The sequence below is a fragment of the Mesoplodon densirostris genome, chromosome 1, assembly GCF_025265405.1.
Source record: "Mesoplodon densirostris isolate mMesDen1 chromosome 1, mMesDen1 primary haplotype, whole genome shotgun sequence".
In the NCBI taxonomy this organism is placed as follows: Eukaryota; Metazoa; Chordata; class Mammalia; order Artiodactyla; family Ziphiidae; genus Mesoplodon; species Mesoplodon densirostris.
The window spans coordinates 122544530-122566806 of record NC_082661.1 but is presented as its reverse complement, the minus strand read 5'-3'; the positions used below and the strand labels follow the sequence as shown (position 1 = coordinate 122566806).

The following is a 22277-nucleotide window of genomic DNA, read 5'->3' as shown; positions in this document are numbered from 1 at the left end:
CTTCTGTGTTGTCACATGTTGGCATATAATTGTTCACAGTATTCTTTTACTTTTTTTTTTTGTATTTCTGAAGTATCAGTTGAGATTTCTCCTTTTTCATTTCTTAGCAATATTTTGTTTTTTGGGTTTTCTCTCTTTTCTTCTTGGTGAGCTTGGCCAGAGGTTCGAAAATTTTGTTTACAGTTTCAAAAACCAGCTCTGGGTTTTATTGATTTTTTCTATTGTTTTTTAAAACTCTATCTTATTTATTTCCTCCCTGATCTTTATTATTTCCTTCCTTCTGCTGACTTTAGGTTTTGTTTGTTCTTTTTCTAATTCTTTTAGGTGGTAGGTTAGGTTGTTTATTTGAGATTTTTCTTGTTTTTTTTTTTTTTGAGGAAGGCCTGTATCGCTATGAACTTCCCTCTAGCAACTGCTTTTGCTGTATCCCATATATATGGGATTTTTGTTTTTGTTTTTTTTAGTATTTATTTATTGATTTATTTGGCTGTACTGGGTCTTAGTTGAGGAATGCAGGATCTTCGTTATGACATGCGGGATCTTCAGTTGCAGCATGTGGGATCTAGTTTCCTGACCAGGGATTGAACCTGGGCTCCCTGCATTGGGAGCATGGAGTCTTAACCACAGGACCACCAGGGAAGTCCCGCCATATATTTTGTATTTGTGTTTTCATTTTCATTTGTCTCAAAGTATTTTTTAATTTCCTCATTGACCCATTGGTTTTTTAGTAGTATGTTATTTAGTCTCCATGTAATCATTTTTTCCCTCATTTCTTTTCCTGTGGTTGATTTCTGGTTTCATACCATTGTGGTCAGAGAAGATGCTTGAAATAATTTCTATACTCTTAAATTTGTTGAGGTTAATTTTGTGCCCTAGTATGTGCACAATCAATCATAGAGAATGTTCCACATGCACTTGAAAAGAATGTGTATTCTGTTTTTTTTTTCTTTTGGCTGTAATGTCCTGAAAATATGAATTAAGTCTAACTGTTCTGTTGTATCATTTAGGATCACTTTTGCCTTATTTTCTGCCTAGAAGATCTGCCCATTGATGTGAATGTGGTGTTAAAGTCTCCTACTATTATTGTATTCCCATCAATTTCTCCCTTTATGTCTGTTGGTATTTGTTTTATGTATCTAGGTGCATATATGTTGATGAATGCAAAATCCTCTTCTTGTATTGATCCTTTTATCATTGTATAGTATCCTTCTTTATCTTTTTTATAGCCTTTTCTTTAAAATCTATTTTGTCTGATATGAGTATTGCAGCTCCCACTTTCTTGTCATTTCTATCAGCATGAAATATCTTTTTCCATCCCCTCACTTTCAATCTGTGTATGTACTTTGCCCTAAGATGGGTCTCTTGTAGGCAGCATATTGTAGGTTCTTTTTTTATCCAGTCTGCCACTCTGTGTCTTTTGATTGGAGTATTCAGTCCTTGACATTGAAGGTAACATTGATACATGTGTATTTACTGCCATTTTAAACCTTGTTTTCCAGTTGATTCTTCGTTTCTTTCTTTTTCTTTTTGTTTTTCTTTTTGGTTTGATGATTTCCTTTTATTTTATGCTTGTGTTCTCTTCTTTGTGGTTTTTGTGAATCTATTGTAAATATGTTTTTGAATTGTGGTTGCCCTGTTTTTCAAGTATGTTAACCTCCTCCTATATCTGCCTGCTTTAGACTGGTAGTCATATAGGCTCAAACACGTTCTTAAAAGAAAAAAAAGAAGGAGAATCTGCATTTTATTACTCTCCTTCCCCACATTTTATGATTTTGATGTCCTTTTTTTAACATCTTCATGTTTATACTTTTGCTGTTCCTTGTGTTTATCATCACTTTCACAGATAGGGTTTTGTTTGTTTGTTTGTTTTTAATCTGTATATGGACTAATTTAAGTGATTTACTTTCCAGTTTGCAATTTCCTCCTTCCTATATCTTTTTGCTTCTTTTCTATTTAGAGAAGACTTTCAGTATTTCTTTTAGGTTAGGTTTAGGGTTGCTGTATTCTTTTAGTTTTTACTTGTCTGAGAAATTCTTTAATTCTCCTATTCTAAATGATAATCTTGCTGGGTAGAGTAGTCTAGGTTGCATATTTTTCCTTTTCAAGATCTTGAATATATTTTGCCACTCCTTTCTGGCCTGCGGTATGTCTGTAGGGAAATCAGCTGATAGCCTTATGGTGGGTCCCTTGTAATGAAGTCTTTGTTTTTCTCTTGCTGCCTTTAGAATCCTCTCTTTAACTTTTGCCATTTTTATTATATTGGGTCGGTCAAAGGTTCATTCTTTTTTTTTCTGTATGATGGTTGTAGTAGCACTTAGTTGTCTTTAACTTCAGTCAAAACAATTTTGTTAGATTGTATGTGACAGCTGTCATATCAGTGTGCATTTTAAAAAAGACATCAAAATTGGTGAATTTTTGTGTAGCCATTTTAATATTGATGATGGAAGAAAAAAGCAACATTTTTGGCATATTTTGCTTTATTATTTCAGGAAAGGTAAAAACACACTGAAATGCAAAAAAAATTGATTTGTGCAGTGTTTGGAGAAGGTGCTGTGACTGATCAAACTTATCAAAAGTGGTTTGTGAAGTTTCATGCTGGAGATTTCTCACTGGACGATGTTCCAGGGTCAGGTAGACCAGTTGAAGTTGATAGCGCTCAAACCAAGACATTAATTGACAACAATCCATGTTATACCACACGGGAGATAGCTGACATAATAAAAATATCCAAGTCAAGTGCTGAAAATCATTTGCACCAGCTTGGTTATGTTCCTCAATTTCATGTTTGGATTCCACATAAGTTAAGCAAAAAAAACCCTTGTTGGTTGTATTTCCGCATGTGATTCTCTACTTAAACGTAATGAAAACGTTCCATTTTTTAAAAAAATTGTGACAGGTGATGAAAAGTGGATACTGTACAACAATGTGGAACAGAAGAGATCATGGGGCAAGCGAAATGAACCACCCCCAACCACACCAAAGGCCACTTATCATCTAAAGAAGGTGATGTTGTGTATATGGTGGGATTGGAAGGGAGTCCTCTATTATGAGCTCCTTTTAGAAAACCAAACAATTAATTCCAACAAGTACTGCTCCCAGTTAGACCAAGTGAAAGCAGCACTCAACTAAAAGTGTCCAGAATTAGTCAACAGAAAATGCATAATCTTCCATCAGGATAACGCAAGACTGCATGTTTCTTTGGTGATGAGGCAAAAACTGTTACAGCTTGGCTGGGAAGTTCTGATTCATCTGCCATATTCATCAGACATTGCACCTTTGGATTTCCATTTATTTTGGTCCTTACAAAATTCTCTTAATAGAAAATTTTTAATTCCCTGGAAGACTGTAAAAGGCACTTGGAACAGTTCTTTACTCAAAAAGATAAAAAGTTTTGAGAAGATGGAGTTATGAAGTTGCCTGTAAAGTGGCAGAAGGTAGTGGAACAAAAGGGTGAATACATTGTTCAATAAAGTTCTTGGTGAAAATGAAAAATGTATCTTTTATTTTTACTTAAAAATTGAAGGCAGTTTTTGGCCAACCCAATAATATGTCTTGATGTAGGTCTGTTTGGGTTCATCTTGTTTGGGACCCTCTGTGCTTCCTGTATCTGGATATCTGTTTTCTTCTTTAGCTTTGGGAAGTTTTCAGCTATAATTTGTTCAAATACATTTTCAACCCCCTTTTTTCTTTCTTCTACAATCTATGCATAATCCCTATTATGCATAGATTGGCACACTTTATATTATCCCATAGGTCTCTTATACTGCTTTCATTTTTTTTTTTCATTTGGCTTTCTGTCTCCTGTTTTAATTGGGTAATTTACATTATTCTGTCTTCCAGATCACTTATTCTTTCTTCTGCATTATTCATTCTGCTATACATTGCCTTGAGCTCAGCTTTTGTCTCAGCAAATGAATTTTCTAATTTTTCTTGGCTCCTCCTTATAGTTTCTAGTTCCTTTTCACAGTATTCTGCATTTCTGTCAATAGCCTTTCTTAATTCCTTCAGCAGTGTTATTACCTCCTTTTTGAACTCAGTGTCCATTAGACTGAAGAGGACTGTTTCACTGTTTATTCCTTCAGGGGAATTCTCTTTGTCTTTTAACTGGGAATGGTTCCTCTGCTTCATTTTTCTTGTATTTCTCTTACTCTGAGTTTAGGAGAAACAATTATCTACTGTAGTCTTGGAGTGCTATTTATATGCAGGAGCGTCCCTGCATAGCTTGTGTGGGTTTAATATTGTTTTGGCGTGAGAGCTGGTTTTGGTTTGGATACTTGCTGTCTCTTTCCTCAGCATGTGCTGGCTGTTATCCCCTTGATAGGGGGTGTGCAGGTGCCTGGCCCATGCACACTCCCGGGGAGGTGGGGGCAGTGGTTGGTGCCTGGTTGCAGCACCCTTGGTGGCAGGCCACACAGTTCCCAGGAAGGTGGGGGCAGTGACTAGTGCCTGCTCACAGGATGCTTGGCAGTGGTAGCAGTCCATGCCCACCTCTGGAGTCCAAGATGGCAGCGGTGGCTTTTGCTCATCCCCGGAGCTCGTATAGGTGGTGCCCTTCCACCTAAGAGCATGTGTGGAGAAAGAAAGTCCTATAGTGGGACTGCCCCTTACCTCGCGTGCCCCCCAACAATGGAGGCTTGCCTCTCTGGCAGGCCCTGGCTTCTTTCCGTACTCCCTTGGTCGTGGCCCACCACACCCTAGCCCCTGCAGACTGTCTCCATGCAGCCAACCAGTCTCCTCCCCAGGATCCATCCTCTGAAGCCTGAGCCTCAGCACCCAGACCCCACCTGCCCCAGCAGACAATCATCTGAGGCTGGGGAGTGCTGGGCAGCACCGACCTTCTGTGCAGGTCTCTCTCAGCTTTGCCCTCTGCAAACCAGTTGCTGCACTCTCCTCCAAGGCTCCAGAGCTCCCCCTTTGTCACAGCTGATCTCCCTGCCAGTGAGGGGATTTCCCAGTGTGCAGAAACCTGTCCTCTTTCACAGCTCCCTCCCAGTGGCACAGGTCACATTCTGATTCCTTTCTCTCCTTTTTTCTTTTTTTCTTTTGTCCTTCCCAGTTATGTGGAGATTTTCATGACCTTTTGGAAGTCTGAGGTCTTCTGCCAGTGTTCAGTAGATGTTCTGTGAGAATCATTCCACATGTAGATGTATTTTTGATGTACTTGTGGGAGAAGGTGAGCTCCATGTCCTATTCCTCTGCCATCTTGATCTGATCCTCTGTAGACTTTATGATCATGGCCATTCTGACCAGTGTGAGGTGATACCTCATTGTACTTTTGATTTGCACTTCTCTAATAATTAGTGATGTTGAGCATATTTTCGTGTGGTCTTTAGCCATCTGTATGTCTTTGGAGAAATGTTTGTTTAGATCTTCTGCCCATTTTTTGATTGGGTTGTTTGTTTTATATAGAGTTGCATAATTTTTTTTCATAAATTGTTTTTATACTTTGGAGATTAATCACTTGTCAGTCGCTTCATTTGCAAATATTTTCTCCCATTCTGTGGGTTGTCTTTTCATTTTGTTTATGGTTTCCTTTGCTCTGCAAAAGCTTTTAAGTTTAATTAAGTCCCATTTGTTTATTTTTGTTTTTATTTTCATTATTCTAGGAGGTGGATGAAAAAAACATATTGCTGTGATTTATGTCAATGAGTGTTCTGCCTATGTTTTCCTCTAAGAGTTTTATAGTGTCTGGCCTTCCATTTAGGTCTTTAATCCATTTTGAGTTTATTTTTGTGTATGGTGTTAGGAAGTGTTCTAATTTCATTCTTTTACATGTAGCTGTCCAGTTTTCCCAGCACCACTTATTGAAGAGACCGTCTTTTCTCCATTATATATTCTTGCCTCCTTAATCAAAGATAAGGTGACCATATGTGCATGGGTTTATCTCTGGGCTTTCTATCCTGTTCCATTGATCTATATTTGTTTTTGTGCTATACCATACTGTTTTGATTACAATAGATTTGTAGTATAGTCTGAAGTCAGGGAGCCTGATTCCTCCATCTCCGTTTTTCTTTCTCAGGATAGTTTGGCTATTCAGGATCTTTTGTGTTTCCATACAAGTTGTGAATTTTTTTGTTCTAGATTTATGAAAAATGCCATTGGTAATTTGATAGGGATTGCATTAAATCTCTAGATTGCCTTGGGTAGTATAGTCATTTTGACAATATTGATTCTTCCAATCCAAGAATATGGTATATCTTTCCATCTGTCTGTGTCATCTTTGGTTTCCTTTATGAGCATCACATACTTTTCAGAGTACAGGTCTTTTGCCTCCTTAGGTAGGTTTATTCCTAGGTATTTTATTCTTTTTGATGCAATGGTAAATGGGATTGTTTCCTTAATTTCTCTTTCTGATCTTTTATTGTTAGTGTATAGAAATGCAACAAATTTCTGTGTATTAACTTTGTATCCTGCAACTTTTCCGAATTCATCGATGAGCTCTGGTAGTTTTCTGGTAGCATCTGGAGGATTCCCTATGTAGAGTATCGTGTCATCTGCACACAGTGACAGTTTTAATTCTTCTTTTCCAATTTGGATTGCTTTTATTTCTTTTTCTTCTCTTATTGCCCTGGCCAGGACTCCCAAAACTATGTTGAATAAAAATGGTGAGAGTGGACATCCTTGTCTTGTTCCTGATCTTAGTGGGAATGCTTTCAGCTTTTCACCATTGAGAATGATGTTAGCTGTGGGGCTGTCATATATGGTCTTTATTGTGTTGAGGTAGGTTCCCTCTGTTCCACTATCTGGAGAGTTTTTATCATAAATCGGTGTTTAATTTTGTCAAAAGCTCTTTCTGCATCTGTTGAGATGATCACATGGTTTTTATTATTGAATTTGTTGATGTGGTGTATCACACTGATTGATTTGCAGATATTGAAGAATCCTTGCATCCCTGGGATTAATCCCACTTGATCATGGTGTATGATTCTTTTAATGTATTGTTGGATTTGGTTTGCTAGTATTTTGTTGAGGATTCTTGCATCTATATTCATTGGTGTTATTGGCCTGCAATTTTCTTTTTTTGTGATATCTTTGGTTTTGGTATCAGGGTGATGGTGACCTCATAGAATGATCTTGGGAGTGTTCCTTCCTTGGAACTTTTTTGGAAGAGTTTCAGAAGGATAGGTGTTAGCTCTTCTCTAAATGGTCAATAGAAGTTGCCTGTGAAGCCATCTGGTCCTGGGCTTTTGTTTGTTGGAAATTTTTTAATCACAGTTTCAATTTCGGTACTTGTGATTGGTCTGGTCATATTTCCTATTTCTTCCTGGTTCAGTGTTGGAAGGTTGTATGTTTCTAAGGATTTATTCATTTCTTCTAGCTTGTTCATTTTATTGGCGTATAATTGCTTGTAGTAGTCTCTTATTATCCTTTGTATTTCTGTGGTGTCCATTGTAACTTCTCCTTTTTCATCTCTAATATTATTGATTTGAGTCCTCTCCCTTTTTCTCTTGATGAACCTAGGTAAACTTTTATCAGTTTTGTTTATCTTCTCAGAGAACCAGCTTTTAGTTTCTTTGATCTTTGGTATTGTTTTCTTCATCTCTATTTCATCTACTTCTGCTCTGATATTTATGATTCCTTTCCTTCTACTAACTTTGGGTTTTGTTTGTGCCTCTTTCTCTAGTTGCTTTAGGTGTAAGCTTAGGTTGTTTATTTGAGATTTTTCTTATTTCCTGAGGTAAGATTGTATTGCTATTAACTTCCCTCTTAGAACAGCTTTTACTGTGTCCCATAGCTTTTTTTTTTAACTTTTTTTATGTGGGCCATTTTTAAAGTCTTTATTGAATTAGTTACAGTATTGCTTCTGTTTTATGTTTTGGTTTTTTGGATGCAAGGCAAGTGGGATCTTAGCTCCCCAACCAGGGGTCAAACCCACACCCCCTGCACTGGAAGGCAAAGTGTTAACCACTGGACTGCCAGGGAAGTCCCCCATAGCTTTTGGACCATTTTGTTTTCATTGTCATTTGTCTCTAGGTATTTGTTAATGTCTTCTTTGATTCTTCAGTGATCCATTGGTTGTTGGGTAACATATTATTTGGCCTCCAGGTGTATGTGTTTTTTACAGTTTTTTTTTTTCTGTAATTGATTTCTAATCTCATAGTATTGTGGTTGGAAAAGATGCTTGATATGATTTCAGTTTTCTTAAATTTACCAAGGCTTTATCTGTGACCCAAGATGTGATCTATCCTGGAGAATGTTCCATGTGCACTTGAGAAGAAAGTGTATTCTGCTGCTTTCAAATGGAATGTTCTATTAATATCAGTTAAATCCATCTGGTCTGATGTGTCATTTAAGGCCTGTGTTTCCTTTATTGATTTTCTGTCTGGATGATCTGTCCATTGATGAAAGTGGGACATTAAAGTCCCCCACTTTTATTGTGTTACTGTTGATTTCTTTTTTTTTATGGCTGTTAGCATTTGCCTTATATATTGAAGTGCTCCTATGTTGGATGCATATATTCTTACAATTGTTATATCTTCTTTTTGGATTGATCCTTTGATCATTATGTAGTGTCCTTCTTTGTCTTTTAAACAGTCTTTATTTTAAAGTCTATTTTATCTGGTATAAGTATCGCTACTCCAGCTTTTTTTTTTTTTTTCTATTTACATGGAATAACTTTTTCCATCCCCTCACTTTCAGTCTGTATGTGTCCCTAGATCTGAAGTGGGCCTCTTGTGGACAGCATATATACGGGTCTTGTTTTTGTATCCATTCAGCCAGTGTATGTCTTTTGGTTGGAGCATGTAATCCATTTACATTTAAGGTAATTATTGATATGAATGTTCTTATTGCCATTTTGTTAATTGCTTTGGATTTGTATTTGAAGGTATTTTTTCTTCCCTTCCTTTTTTGTTTTCTTCTCTTGCCATTTGATATCTGTCTTCAGTGATGTGTTTGGATTGCTTTTTCTGTGTGTGTATCTATTGCAGATTTTTTGTTTGTGGTTCCCATGAGGTTTTGCTTTGTTCTGTTTTGTTTTGATTTTTTATAAATTTATTTATTTTATTTTTGGTTGCATTGGGTCCTCATTGCTGTGCGTGGGCTTTCTTTTAGTTGCAGCGAGTGGGGGCTACTCTTCGTTGCGGTGCATGGGCTTCTCAGTGCAGTGGCTTCTCTTGTTGTGGAGCACGGGCTCTAGGCACACGGGCTTCAGTAGTTGCGACACATGGGCTCAGTAGTTGTGGCTCGCGGGGTCTAGAGCGCAGGCTCAGTAGTTGTGGCGCACGGGCTTAGTTGCTCTGCGCCATGTGGGATCTTCCTAGACCAGGGCTTGAACCCATGTCCCCTCCATTGGCAGGCAGATTCTTAAGCACTGTGCCATCAGGGAAGCCCTCCCATGAGGTTTTGATATACCAGTCTATATATGTACAAGGTTGTTTTAAGTTGCTGATCTCTTAATTTCAGTTTCATTGCACTATCCTGCATTTGTACTCTCCTCTTCTCACGATTGCTGGTCTTGATATCATATTTGTGTGTGGATTATTTTCTACCTTTATTGTATGTGTGCCTTTACCAGTGAGCTTCCCCATTCATAATTTTCTTGATTCTAGTTGTGGCCTTTTCTTTTTTACCTAGGGAAGTTCCTTTAGGACTTTTTGTAATGCTGTTTTGGTGATGCTGAATTCTCTTAGTTTTTGCTTGTCTGTAAAACTTTTGATTTCTCCATCGAATCTGAATGAGAGCCTTGCTGGGTAGAGTATTCTTGAGTATAGGTTTTTGCCTTTCATTACTTTAAATATATTGTGCCACTCCCTTCTGGCCTGTAGTTTCTGCTGAAAAATCAGCTGATAACCTTATGATGGTTCCCTTGTATGTTATTTATTGTTTTCCCTTGTTGCTTTTTTTTTTTCCTTTTTTTTTTTTTTTTTTGCAATACACAGGCCTCTCACTGTTGTGGCCTCTCCCGTTGCGGAGCACAGGCTCCGGATGTGCAGGCTCAGCAGCCATGGCTCACGGGCCCAGCTGCTCCATGGCATGTGGGACCTTCCTGGACCGGGGCACGAACCAGTGTCCCCTGCATCGGCAGGCGGACTCTCAACCACTGCGCCACCAGGGAAGCCCTCCCTTGTTGCTTTTAATATTGTTTCTTTGTATTTAGTTTATGCCAGTTTGATTAACATGTGTCTCGGCATGTTCCTCCTTGGATTTATCTTGTATGGGACTCGCTGTACATCTTGGACTTGAGTGATTGTTTCCTTTCTCATGTTAGGGAAGTTTTCAGCTATAATATCTTCAAATATTTTCTCAGACCCTTTCTCTCTCTCTTCTCCTTCTGGGAACCCTATAATTTGAATGTTGGTGCATTTAACGTCATCCCAGAGGTCTCTGAGACTGTCCTCGTTTCTTTCTATTCTTTTTTTCTTTATTCTGTTCTGCAACAGTGATTTCTACCATTCTTTCAGCTCACTTATCTGTTCTTTTGACTCAGTTATTCTGCTATTGATTCCTTCTAGTGTATTTTTTCATTCCAGTTATGGTATTTTTCATCTCTGTTTGTTCTTTAAGTCTTCTAGCTCTTTGTTAAACATCTCTTTCATCTTCTTAGTCTGTACCTCCATTCTTTTTCTGCGATCTTGGGCCATCTTTACTATCATTACTCTAAATTATTTTTCAGGTAGATTGCCTATATCCACTTCATTTAGTTTTTCTCATGGGTTTTTGTCTTATTCCTTCATCTGGAACATATTTCTCTGCCGTCTAATTTTGCCTGACTTTTTGTGTTTGTGGTCTCCTTTCTGCTGGCTGGAGGATTGTAACTCCTCTTGCTTCTGGTATCTTCCCTCTGCTGGGTCAGGTTGGTCCTAAGGCTTGTGTAGACTTCCTGGTAAGTGACATTGGTGCCTGCCCACTGGTGGATGGAGCTGGTCTTGTCCCTCTGGTGGGCAGGGCCATGTCAAGGGTTGTGTTTTTAGGTGGCTGTGAGCTTAACATAGCTTTAGGCACCCTGTTTGTTGATGTGTGGAGCTGTGTTCCTATCCTGCTGTTTTTTTTGGCCTGAGGTGTTTCAGCACTGGAGTCTGTATGCTGTTTGGTAGGGCCAAGTCTTGATGCCAAAATGGTAACCTCTGGGAGAGCTCATGCCAATCAGTATAGTCTGGGGCCTCTTCCACCAGTGTCCTACGCCCCCCCCACATCCCCCCACCCAGTGAGCCACAGCCAACCCCTGACTCCCTGGGAGACTCTCCGAGATTTGTAGGTACACCTAGCCCAGGCTCCTATGGAGTTACTGCTTTGTGCTGGGTCTCAGTGTACATGAAACCTTGTGTGTGCCGTCCAAGAGTAGAGTCTCTGTTGCCTCCAGTTGTGCAGAGCTCCTGCATTCAAGCCCTGCTAGCCTTCAAAGCCAAATGCTTTGGGGATTCCTCCTCCGGATGCCAGACCCTCAGACTGGGGATCCTGACATGGGGCTCAGGACTCTCACTCTTGTGGGAAAACCTCTGTAATATAATTATTTTCCAGTCTGTGGGTCACCCACCCAACGGGTATGGGATTTGATTATGTCATGAAAACACCCCTCCTGCTTTTTGTGGCTTCTTCTTTGTCTTTGAATGTAAAATAGCCTTTTTCATAGTTTCCAGTCTTTTTTATCAATGGTTGTTCAACAGTTAGTTGTGATTTTGGTGTTTTTGCGAGAGCTGGTAAGCTTAAGTCCTTCTACTCTGTCCCTTTTTTTGCAGTCAAGGGACTGCTTTTAGTTTGGATGCTTGCTGCGTCTTTCCTCAGTGTGTACTGGCTATTAGTCCCTTGATATGGGTTGTGCAGGTACAATGGCCCTTGTGTGCTCCCGAGTCAGCAGGGGTAGTGCTTGGCACCTGGTGGTGGGTCTTGTATGGGTGACTGCTCTCAGCGCACCCCCTGGACAGCAGGGGCAGGGCCTGGCGCTTGCTCACAGGTTTCATATGGGTTTCTCTTTCCACGCCCTCCCGGGACAGTTGGGGCAGGGCCTGGTTCCTGCTCTCGGGTCTCATAGCAGCAGCCCATGCCTGCCTCTGGAGCCCACTATGGTGGTGGTGACTTGTACCCACCCCTGGATCTCCTGTAGGTGGCGTCCTGTTGCCTGGGAGCACACACACAGGCAAAGAAGCTCTTCTGGTGGTTGTGCCCCTCTCCTGGTGCAAGCCCCTGAACAGTGGCACCTTGCCTCTCTGGTGAGCCCAGGCTTCTTCCAGGTACACCCTCAGTTGCCACAGTCCAGCCTCTTCAAGGCTGTTTCTGTGCACCCAACCCCCATCTTCTCCCTGGGTCTGACCTCTGAAGCCTGAGCTTCAGCACCCAGCCCCCACCTGCAACAACAGACTAGTGTCTCAGGCTGGGGAGCACAGTGCAGCGGTGCTGTTTTGGCTTCTGCACACCAGTTGCTGCGTTCTCCTCTGAGGCTCTGAAGCAACCCCTCCGTCCAGGCTGATCTTCCTGCCAGAGAGGGGACTATCCCAGCGTGAGGGAACATTTCCTCTTTCACAGCTCCCTCCCTGGGGCACAGGTCCTGTCCCGATTCCTTCTTTCTCTTTTTCCTTTTGTTCTGCCCGGTTTCTTGTCCTTTTGGAAGTCTGAGGTCCTTTTCCTTTCTGCCAGCGTTTAGTAGGTGATCTGTGTGAATCGTTCCAGTTGTAGTTTTTTTTTTTTTTTTTTTGCAGTACACGGGCGTCTCACTGTTGTGGCCTCTCCCATTGTGGAGCACAGGCTCCAGACGTGCAGGCTCAGTGGCCATGGCTCACGGGCCCAGCCACTCCGTGGCATGTGGGATCTTCCCGGACCAGGGCACGAACCCGTGTCCCCTGCATTGGCAGGCGGATTCTCAACCACTGCGCCACCAGGGAAGCCCTATAGATGTATTTTTAATGTTTTTGTGGGAGAAGGTGACCTCCACGTCCTACTCCTCCGCCATCTTAATCCCCTCTGTAATCACAGTTTCATTACTTGTGATTGGTCTGTTCATATTTTCTCTTTCTCCCTGGTTCAGTCTTGGAAGGTTGTACCTTTCTAAGAATTTGTCCATTTCTTCTAGGTTGTCCATTTTATTGGCATATGCTCTCCCAGTGATTTGTTCATTAGTAAGTATTTAGATGTTTATGATGTGTAAATCCTGAGTGAAAAATAGTGTTAAATCTATAGTTACCCCCTAATGGATTAATGAAGTTTTGCCCAGAAGAGATACAGTGTTGCCTGCTTTAGTGTCTATGTTAAAATTCATTTGCAGATTTTGTCCCATTTGTAATTGTGTCTGTACATATGTGCTCATTGGCCAATTGCACATTCTAGTGCTGCGCTGTTGAATATAGTACCCATTAGCCACATGTGGCTATTTAAATTTAAGTGAATAAAAATTAAATAGAATTACAGAATCAGTTCCTCCATCATACTAGGCGTGTTTCAAGAGCTCAGTAGCCACTTTGACTAATAGCTACAGTATTGGAAAACTCTGAATCGTAAGACATTTCCACCATTCTAGGAAGTACCATTGGACAGTTCTGTTCTAGAGAGAGTTTCAACAATATTAAAGTAGTAGTAGTTCTTGTATGGATGCCTCAGGGTGCAGATCACCTTGTCCTTACTAGGTTGGCTGAATGCCTGTGGTTAGAGCTAGCATGATTAAAATAGTTTGTTCTTTTAAGCAGGTTAAATAAATGCTTTGCAATGTTGTTTATCCCAGGAGGTAGCCTGGAGATTCCAAAATTCAGGAATTCTCTATTAGTGGACCCAAACCAGTGTCATTTACTCTACTGTCTAGGTCAACCCTGAAGGCTATGCTTTTACATTATTCCTGGCCAGAGGTCACCCCACCCCCTACCCCACGCCCACCTCCTCCACTTACCTACTTGTTGATGTAAATGATCACCCATTTCCTGGTCACTATCAGCCCTCAAACATTTGTCAACTTTGGCCACTTTCCTAGAATAAATCATTGGGCAGTTTTATTGCTTTTGCACCATGAGTGACATCTTTAGCAAAAGCACCCTCCTTCCCAAAAGTATTAGCCAGCCAGGCCTGGTAAAAATAGATAACTTATCATGATGCTTCCTGTTGTGTATGATTCAAGTATCAGATCTATAAATGCTGAATGTGTCGTAGATGGAAGAACATTCTTTTGATGTACTCATAACAATTCACATGATATGGTGAAATACACATGAATCAGAATTAGGGCGAGGAGACCACGGGGCTAGGCGTTCTTTCTGTGTTTGGCTTGTTTGGATTAACAAAGGGATGAGAGCGGGGGAAGAGGGTGAGAGTTCTAACATGTTGCTGTAACTCCTGCTGGCCTGAGAGGGGTGGGCAGGTCCTTCAGGGAGTCAACCATGATAAGAAAAAGGGTCTTAGGTCTTTTATCAAAACGTATTGATATTTGTGGTTTTCTTCCCCCAGAGTTGTGGTGACATGCTGGTTAGCAGTTTACTCTCACCTGTCTATTCAAAGTCCACCCTGACCAGATGGTGTGGGTTGTAAACTAAGACACTCAGCAGACTGTCCACCCTCTCCCCTGCCCCAGTCTCTGGGACCCATTAAGAAGGGAGCACACAGCGTGCTACTTTGTGAATGCCTCACTTCAACTAATAGTAAGCTGAGCAAAACCAGGAGGAAGCTTGGAGGCAGTGGACTAAGGGGATGAAAGACCAGAAATCTTTGTCCATGATCACCAGACATCAGAATGTGCTGTTTTCCTAGCTTTTCAATCCTGAATATACATCAGTTGTTCCATTTAACCCATCACTAAGTCTGTTCGTCCTTCCTTCCAAGTACCTCTGAAATGTATCCACTCCTCCATTCCACCACCCCAATTGAAATGACCACCATCTTTGCATTACATTGCTCTCAATATGCCTTCACACAGCAGCCAGAGGGTGACATTGAAAAAGACAAATCTGAACATATCACCTTCCCACTTAAACCTCTTCTTGCTTAGGATAAAGACCAAATGCTCAACCTGGTCTCTTAGGACCTATCTGGCTGACCCCTGCTATACTCTGAACCTCAACTCAGCCTCATTCCCTGGACTTTATTAATTATGCTTCTGTCACATAGGCTTTATTCAATTCCTATAATAAGTTAAACTTGTTCCTGACTCCAGGCCTTTGCACATGTATTAGCTTGTGCTTGGATAAGTCTTCTCCCAATTCCTTCTCACCTGGTCCACTCATACTCATCCTTCACGTTATGGGTTTAGTCACCACCTCCTCTTCATGTATCACTTTTCATCACATTCCTCTCCCCTGGAACTAGGTCAGGTTGAAGTTTTGTATTTATGTGGGTGACTATTTGATTAACTCTCTTTCCCATAAGATTTATAAACTCCAGAGACAGTATTTTTTATCTTTTACTCACCATTGTAATCCCAGCTCCTAACACTATGCCTGGCAGTTGAGACATGAAAAAATCTTTGTTGCCCAAATAAGCAAATAAGTAAATGGTGACTTCTGTTACCTGCCAGGAGAGGAGCTTGGTATACAAAGGAAGTTGTAGACTTAAGAGCCCTGGGTTCAAATCCTAACTCTGCCAACTTGTTAGCCAGGTGATCTTGGGCAAGTTGATTTACCTAAGCTTCAGTCTTCTCATCAGTAAAATGGGCATAACCATATTTACATGGGGCTGTGAAGAGTAAAGATACTGTATGCCAATTGGGCACCCAGTAGGTTCTCAACAAACATACACATCATCATCATCATTGTCATTGTTATTATCCTATTTGGGGACAATGGGGTAGAAAGTACTCTGGTGAGGTCACAGGGCTCCTCAGGAGGAAGTGACAGATTACACCCAAAAGGAAACAGATAGTAACGTTTTTTATTAAATATTACAGTGGATCAAAAAGTACAAAATATCTCTTGCCTGCTATGTGATTGGGAAACTATTGGCACGTAATACAGTATCAAAAGCAGTAATAAGTACAATTTGGAAAACATACAAAATTGAGTGTTTATAGTTGGCTCAGCATTCTTCTGGTAGTGTTTAAACTAATGCAAAGGTTACTCAATAACCTCTCCATTGGGAAACTATATAGTATCACTGGGCCATGTTGCTATATACAAATAATCACCTTACAGAGCATAGAGGTTACATAGCTGGAGTCACCAAAAGTATACAATATTTACAACACAGGAAGGTTTAAAAAAGTATAAACAGCCAAGAGATTATGCTGCTATTCTTCAGACATATTTCAACCATGAGGAGACAAGCAGAATATCAAATACATCAACAGCCAACACTGGAATTTAAGTGCTCAAGATATTCATTGCAATGGTGTGGGTCTCACCAGGGCAGACTTGTTCCCATTTTTCTTTAAAATTGGGACAAGTGTAAAACTAGACCAGATGGGACTTGGCTGACCACGACCAAATGTGACTTGTGGGACAACAAGTGAAGAGAAATAAATGGTTCTCTTTGAAGGCACACTACATAAAATATTTTTGTGGGATCACCTCGAAATTTCCATCAGACACACCAACACAGTGAAATACAGTACTTGAGAATTCATGCACCAGGTCAGAAAGTTGTAAAGTCAATGCTGAGTTTTAACAAACCCTTCTGTATATGCCCTGATAAACAAGTGAACTTAAGAGCTTCTAGCTAGTAAATAAATAAGTCAGTCCTGTGGCAAAGATTACAAGTTCCAATCACTTACTAGAATACTTAATTCTGAAACTTGGTTGGGCTGGGTTTTGTGGGGTTTTTTTTCTTTAATGTTGAGTTGCCAAAAGTTAAGCCAGAAGTTTTTCAGAAATATTATTTAGAATCTCCAAATCTCCAGTAAATCACGGACTTAGTGCATTTTGAATTGCAACATTTCTTGGAAGCCACACTTCGTAAATAGATTTATGACTCCACTGCCAATTAGATTCCACAGTTTCCTTTACAGAACTACCAATAACAATGGTTTGATTGCACAAAGAAAGGCTTGTGCAATTCCATTCAATAATAAGGCCCCTTGAACTCAAACAATGCAAACAAAGCCCTATTTAAGACTTTTTAAAATGTAGTTCTCAGCCAATGAAGAATTCAATGGTCTTTTTGAAGGATTTCCAAGATCTCTGTTCGGAGTTTTAAAACAACACACTGCTTCTGTTGGGAATGTATACCCCCATTTCTCTTTATTTGTCCTGCTGTTTTGCCAAGGGTATGAGCTTCCTCAGACAGAAACAGTGAATCTCCTCTCGGAAGAGATGAGAAAAACAAAAGCTGGACTATGTTAACATTGTTTGAAAATGGTGTGATCGAATTCCAACATGATGAAACCAGACTGAAATCATTGCAGTGGGGAAAACAAATGCCCCATATTCAAAATGGATAGGTGAGCTCCACCAGGGACAGATGCCCCCATTTTCTTTGAGAAACGAGCTCAGAGAAACCATGTAGGATCTAGCCCATGTCAGCTGCAAAAACACTGGAGTTTCCTTCTTCTTCCATGTCCTCTGATTCTGTGACTATTCAGTCTAGTGCAGCTTTCTTATATGTGTCCTGGCCAGCATTCTGCCAGCTGGAATTGAGATTTTTTTCCGCCCTCTATCTTGTGCAATAGCAGGATAATCTGCATTCACACATTTATAATCTAAATTCTACTAGTCTATCTATGGTTCTATTAAATATATATATATATATATATATATATATATATATATATATATATATTATTCCACAGGAAGGTAAATAATTAATTGAAGCAAATGGAACTCTTAACACTAGATCTCTACATTCTTTTGTTTCCACCTTTGGATATTAAGTATGTTACACTGAATATTTGGCTTCATATCATAGAGACATTTCAATACAAATGCACGGCATGCATGGCTTGGTTTAAGAGCCACGGTTTCATTGTTTACCAGTTTTGATTATTTTGCAGTCAAGTTACCTATTTAGAAGTTGAAAATTGTCATCAATTTTCATATAATTAAATATCTCACAGGTAAAAGACTTGGTTACCTATGGTTCTAATGTCTACCGGTAGTGGTGGGGCAGGGGAGGGTTGACTGGGGAGTTCATCAAAGCAGTCTTATCAGCAGGGATGGGACCTGGAAGGAAAATCCACTCTCTGTGTCGATCGACTTTTAACACACTTAGAAAATGCATCCACCTTGACGTTACAGCTCGGCAGCAAACAGAATAAAGTGCCAAGCATGACAGTATACATTCTCTACATCTTTTAGCTGCTTGAACAGCTTGACCATTTCTTTGCAACAATAAAAGAAATTGTTAGGTGGACTGTATTGCCAGGTGGTTAAAAACATGACACAAATCACCCTATGTGTGTGCATACACACAGAAGTCATGCCCCATAAACCCAAAGAAGATGGCTTTCTTTTGAACTGGGTAATCAGTTTGCCGTTACCCCCAAAGATGTGGCCTGTGAGGTTCTTCCTGGGAATAGCGAGAAACCAACTTGATGAAGGCAATGTGACTACCTATTACTCGAAAGACCATGGCCCTGGGCAGGTATCTGGTGCCTGGGCCTCCCGCTGTTCATTTTCTTCTAGATAGTCAAGCTCTATCTTCTTCCCAACCCCCCTTCCCAGACTGTTTAAAGGGATCAGTGCCAACACGAATGTAAATCATTTTGGCTTCTATTCTAATTTCTGAAATTCCTAAAATATGTGTGCAGCCCACAAATATGTCCTCTAGACTCCGTTGTTATTCAGCAGCTTGCTGCCTGTGAGGTTTTTGTTTTTATGATTCCTCTGGTATGTAGGACAGTTTCACAGCCTAGATAAGGTAAGTACAATGCTCGATATTTTCACATAACCCAATACTTCAAAGCAAAGCATTTGGCCGGGTAAGCAGTGTATAAGCTCTTTCAACTATGCCATTTATGAGGAACAAAATCCTTAAGTTGCAGATTTGCAAAGGAACGTTCTTTGCACTATTGTGTGCTCAACTGTTTCTTTGATCATTTGTTCCACTAGAATCAGTTGCTTCAATTTGTAAACAATAACATTACCACCCAAAGCTGCTCAAAATGATAAGATGTGGAAAAATTACAAACACACATCAACAACTAAGGACAGTCAGCCTTTAAAACAAAACAAAACAAAAACAAGACCTGCAAACAAAAGCGATACTGTTTAATTAAAAAAAAAAAAAAGGGACAAGAAGGAACTGGGAGAAAATAGGACTACCTGTATATAAATTAGGTGAGCAAACAGTGATACGGGTAGTTTTAAGAAGCAAATATATACAGTCAGTTTAACAGTGTTTACTTCTCTGGATTGTTTAATAGTGTCAAAATGAAAGATCTATTGAAGTTTCACTATACATTGCATTGATTGAACCTTGGAGAGTTTTATGAAGAGAGGGGCATCCCTTGGCATATTTGCCAGTCTTCCTTGCCCCTTCCTCTGAAATATCTGCCCTTTTTTGCCCAGATTGTTTCCTGACCATCAGAACTCAGACGGGGTCCTCTAAGTTCTTCCTGGATACACATGAATCCCTTCACAAGATCCCCGTGCAAAGTGAACGATCTGAGGTGCGAGGGCATCTGTGTTGGCAGGGGCTCAAGACTGACCAGCCAGGGCTAGAGTCATCCCGGAAATATCAGGTACGTTCACCTCCCCTCTAGGCCCCTTTTGGCCGGGACTGATCTCACCCCAGATTAGAAGAATACTGACTTCTAATTCTACAAGCCGTCACCCCGAGGCTAAGGAGTGAAGCTCTGTTATCCGCACCATTTGGGATGCTGGGCAGAGCCAGGCTTACAGTTTTGTACTGGGGTGTACGGACGACAGCTGAGACGATGGGAAGGCGGCTTGAGGATTTAGAGCAGCTAAAGGGTAAATGCTGTTGTGCAAAAGGTCCCCATACGAACTTCCTACAGGTGTGGCTGCAGCCAAGTGTCTATATAGCTGCTGAGAATTTGTTGGCGACGTAAAAATTCCTCTTTGCATCACAAGTGAGTGGAAAGCCAGGGGCTGCATGAGTGGAGAAAGCACAGTCTGGTTTTTCAAGTACTGCAGAGAATGAGAATACCCAGCCGGGAGCCTGGAGTTGAGGCCCGAGTTACACAGGCTCCCAGAATACAAACCTGGGAAGATAGGGGAGGAGAGGGGCAGCTTGTGGCTTTCCGAGGCGCCCCCAGCATGCCCACCGTGCGCGGCCTTGCTGCCTTCGCTCTCCTGCTCTGAGGCCTTCTCCTTTCCAGAGACCTCCTTGGAGGGGTCCAGAGGAGACACGGCCCGGGCCTTTTTCCCGGCTATCACAAGGTCCAAATCCTCCAGGCTACGCTTTATGGGACGCGCTGCACCAATGTTCTGAGGGCTCATTTTCCGGTGCAGGATGGGGTGGACCATGCCTTCCATCTTCCTGAAATTCTCCAGTCTCACAGGGTGAGGTTTTCCCGATCTGGAAAGCGATTCAGGGTATTTTTTAGGGGCCGACATGGTCATGGGCGACACCCGACAGGCCTTGGGATGACAGTCTCTACTCTGGCTGTTTATGACCTGGAACTGGGAGGCGCCCTTGCTCTCCTGAGGCCCGGGCGCCGAGTGAGCCAGGCCCAGGGCCTTGCCGGTGGGTTTGTGAGGGTTCTTGGGAAGGCTCAGGTCCGTTGGCTGATCGTCTGTGAGGGCTTCCGCCGCAGCCGACTTTTTGTCTTGCAGATGTAGAGACGCCAGATAATTTACGTGGAGCTTCTCTTGGTGTTTGTGGGAAGGAAAAGAACTGTTTTCTGATTCCCTGTACATGTCCCTGCAAGGGTACTTGGATGTCTGTTCATTATGCAGATGGTGTTCAGTGTGTCTGTAGAGGCTGTGGAGGTGAGGGGATGAGTAGAAATCGGCCAGGCAGCCAGGCACGTGAGAGTGGGGAAGAGCCCTCCTCTCTAGCAGCTTCTCCTTGCCGTCCTGAGTGTCTTGCTTTAGGACATAGGAGTCGGCAAGGGGGCCAAGGTGATGCTTGGAGAAGCTGCAGCGGTGGGGCTCCGATCGACTCAGTTTGTCGTGCTTAAAAATGTCATTGATGCTCTTTCTCTCCTCTGAGGGCTTGCTTCTGAAACTCTGGACGTGCTGAATCACTGACGGCCGGCTGACTGCCATGTGGTCAGTGCTCTGGCCGTGATGGGCCTGGGACAAACCCGAACACCGGTCGTCCCTCACAATCAGTTTCTTTTTGCTGATCAAAGGGGGTGGGGAGCCATAGGGGTAGCTGCTGGAGAGGCCGGCCCCGCTCACTTGGGACAAAAGCTTTTTCTTGGCCAGCGGGGACATGATGCCTGGGTTGCCCCTTGAGTAGAGCAGGGGGGTGTAATTAAGTCCATGGTTCTCATTCATGGGCCCAGTCAAGTCTTTGTCTTTGAACATGTCAAATGACTGGACCACAAGGACCTTCGGGGTCTGCTTGAGTGCACTGTGGATGTCATCACTGCCCAGCTGGTCCACCTTCACGGTGCAGTTGGCGATATAATCCGCCATTGCGGGGAGTTTGTCATCCTCCATTTCACTCTGGTTTGCCAGTGGTGGCTGCGTGGTGGGGAAGCCGGGGAAGGATGCTTCTTGGAGTTCATTTTCAGGGCTCTCTGTAAAACAGCAGGGCTTGGGTTCTTGTTTTGAGTCCAGGAGAGCCCTGGGAGAGGTGCGCGACTGTTTGCCAGCCCCGGGGATTGGGGCTGGATCCCTTTCGGGGGCCAGAGGGGCACTCGCGAGTGGAGGGGCAGGCCCCTCCTCTCCTGCCTCCTCGTTGCTGGCACCTTGATCTGTGTCGTTGTCCTTTTCTGGGTCTGCTCGGGACACCAGGGGCCTTGCTGCAAAATCCTGGTACCCTTCCACTTTTTTCTTTGTGTCTGCTACTGGGAGAGGCTCAGTGATGCTTTTCTGGTGTAAAGTCTCTTGTTCCTTCTCTTGCTCTGACGAAACCTGATAAAATATTGCAAAAGATAGTCAGAAGGAAGCCAAATGCGTTGACACTTTATGCTATGAAATAAAATATTACACACAGCCGTTTTTTGAAAACAGCCTTTTCAGTCAGCTCATGGAGTTTCTGTAAAGCTTTATTACTCCCCAATCATGGCTCTAAACAAAGAAATATAAATTACAGAAATATCAGGGGAAATATGCATATTCACTCCAGTCCCTTATGAGATAGATACCTATCAAAATAGCAAAGTATTATGTACTGCCGGTATACAATCATATCACTCCTTGATGCTAATATATAGTTTAATTCTGAGGTTGTTTTCGTGTCAAATCCGTCAATTATCCAAATGGTTTTTTTTTTTTTTTTGCGGTATGCGGGCCTCTCACTGTTGTGGCCTCTCCCGTTGCAGAGCACAGGCTCCGGATGCGCAGGCTCAGCGGCCATGG

General features: G+C 41.8%; 1 protein-coding gene across 4 annotated transcripts in view; it reads right to left on the bottom strand.

The window, feature by feature from the left end:
* Window positions 1–15764: 15764 nt before the first annotated feature.
* Window positions 15765–22277, bottom strand: part of ARID5B (AT-rich interaction domain 5B) — a 192500-nt gene continuing 185987 nt past the window's right edge. For all 4 annotated transcript variants that reach the window (XM_060108803.1, XM_060108810.1, XM_060108807.1 and 1 more), the window contains one exon: window positions 15765–21830. In XM_060108803.1, coding sequence (XP_059964786.1) covers window positions 19677–21830 — 2154 coding nt within the window. In that variant the 3' untranslated portion in view covers window positions 15765–19676. The remainder of the gene's footprint in view (window positions 21831–22277) is intronic.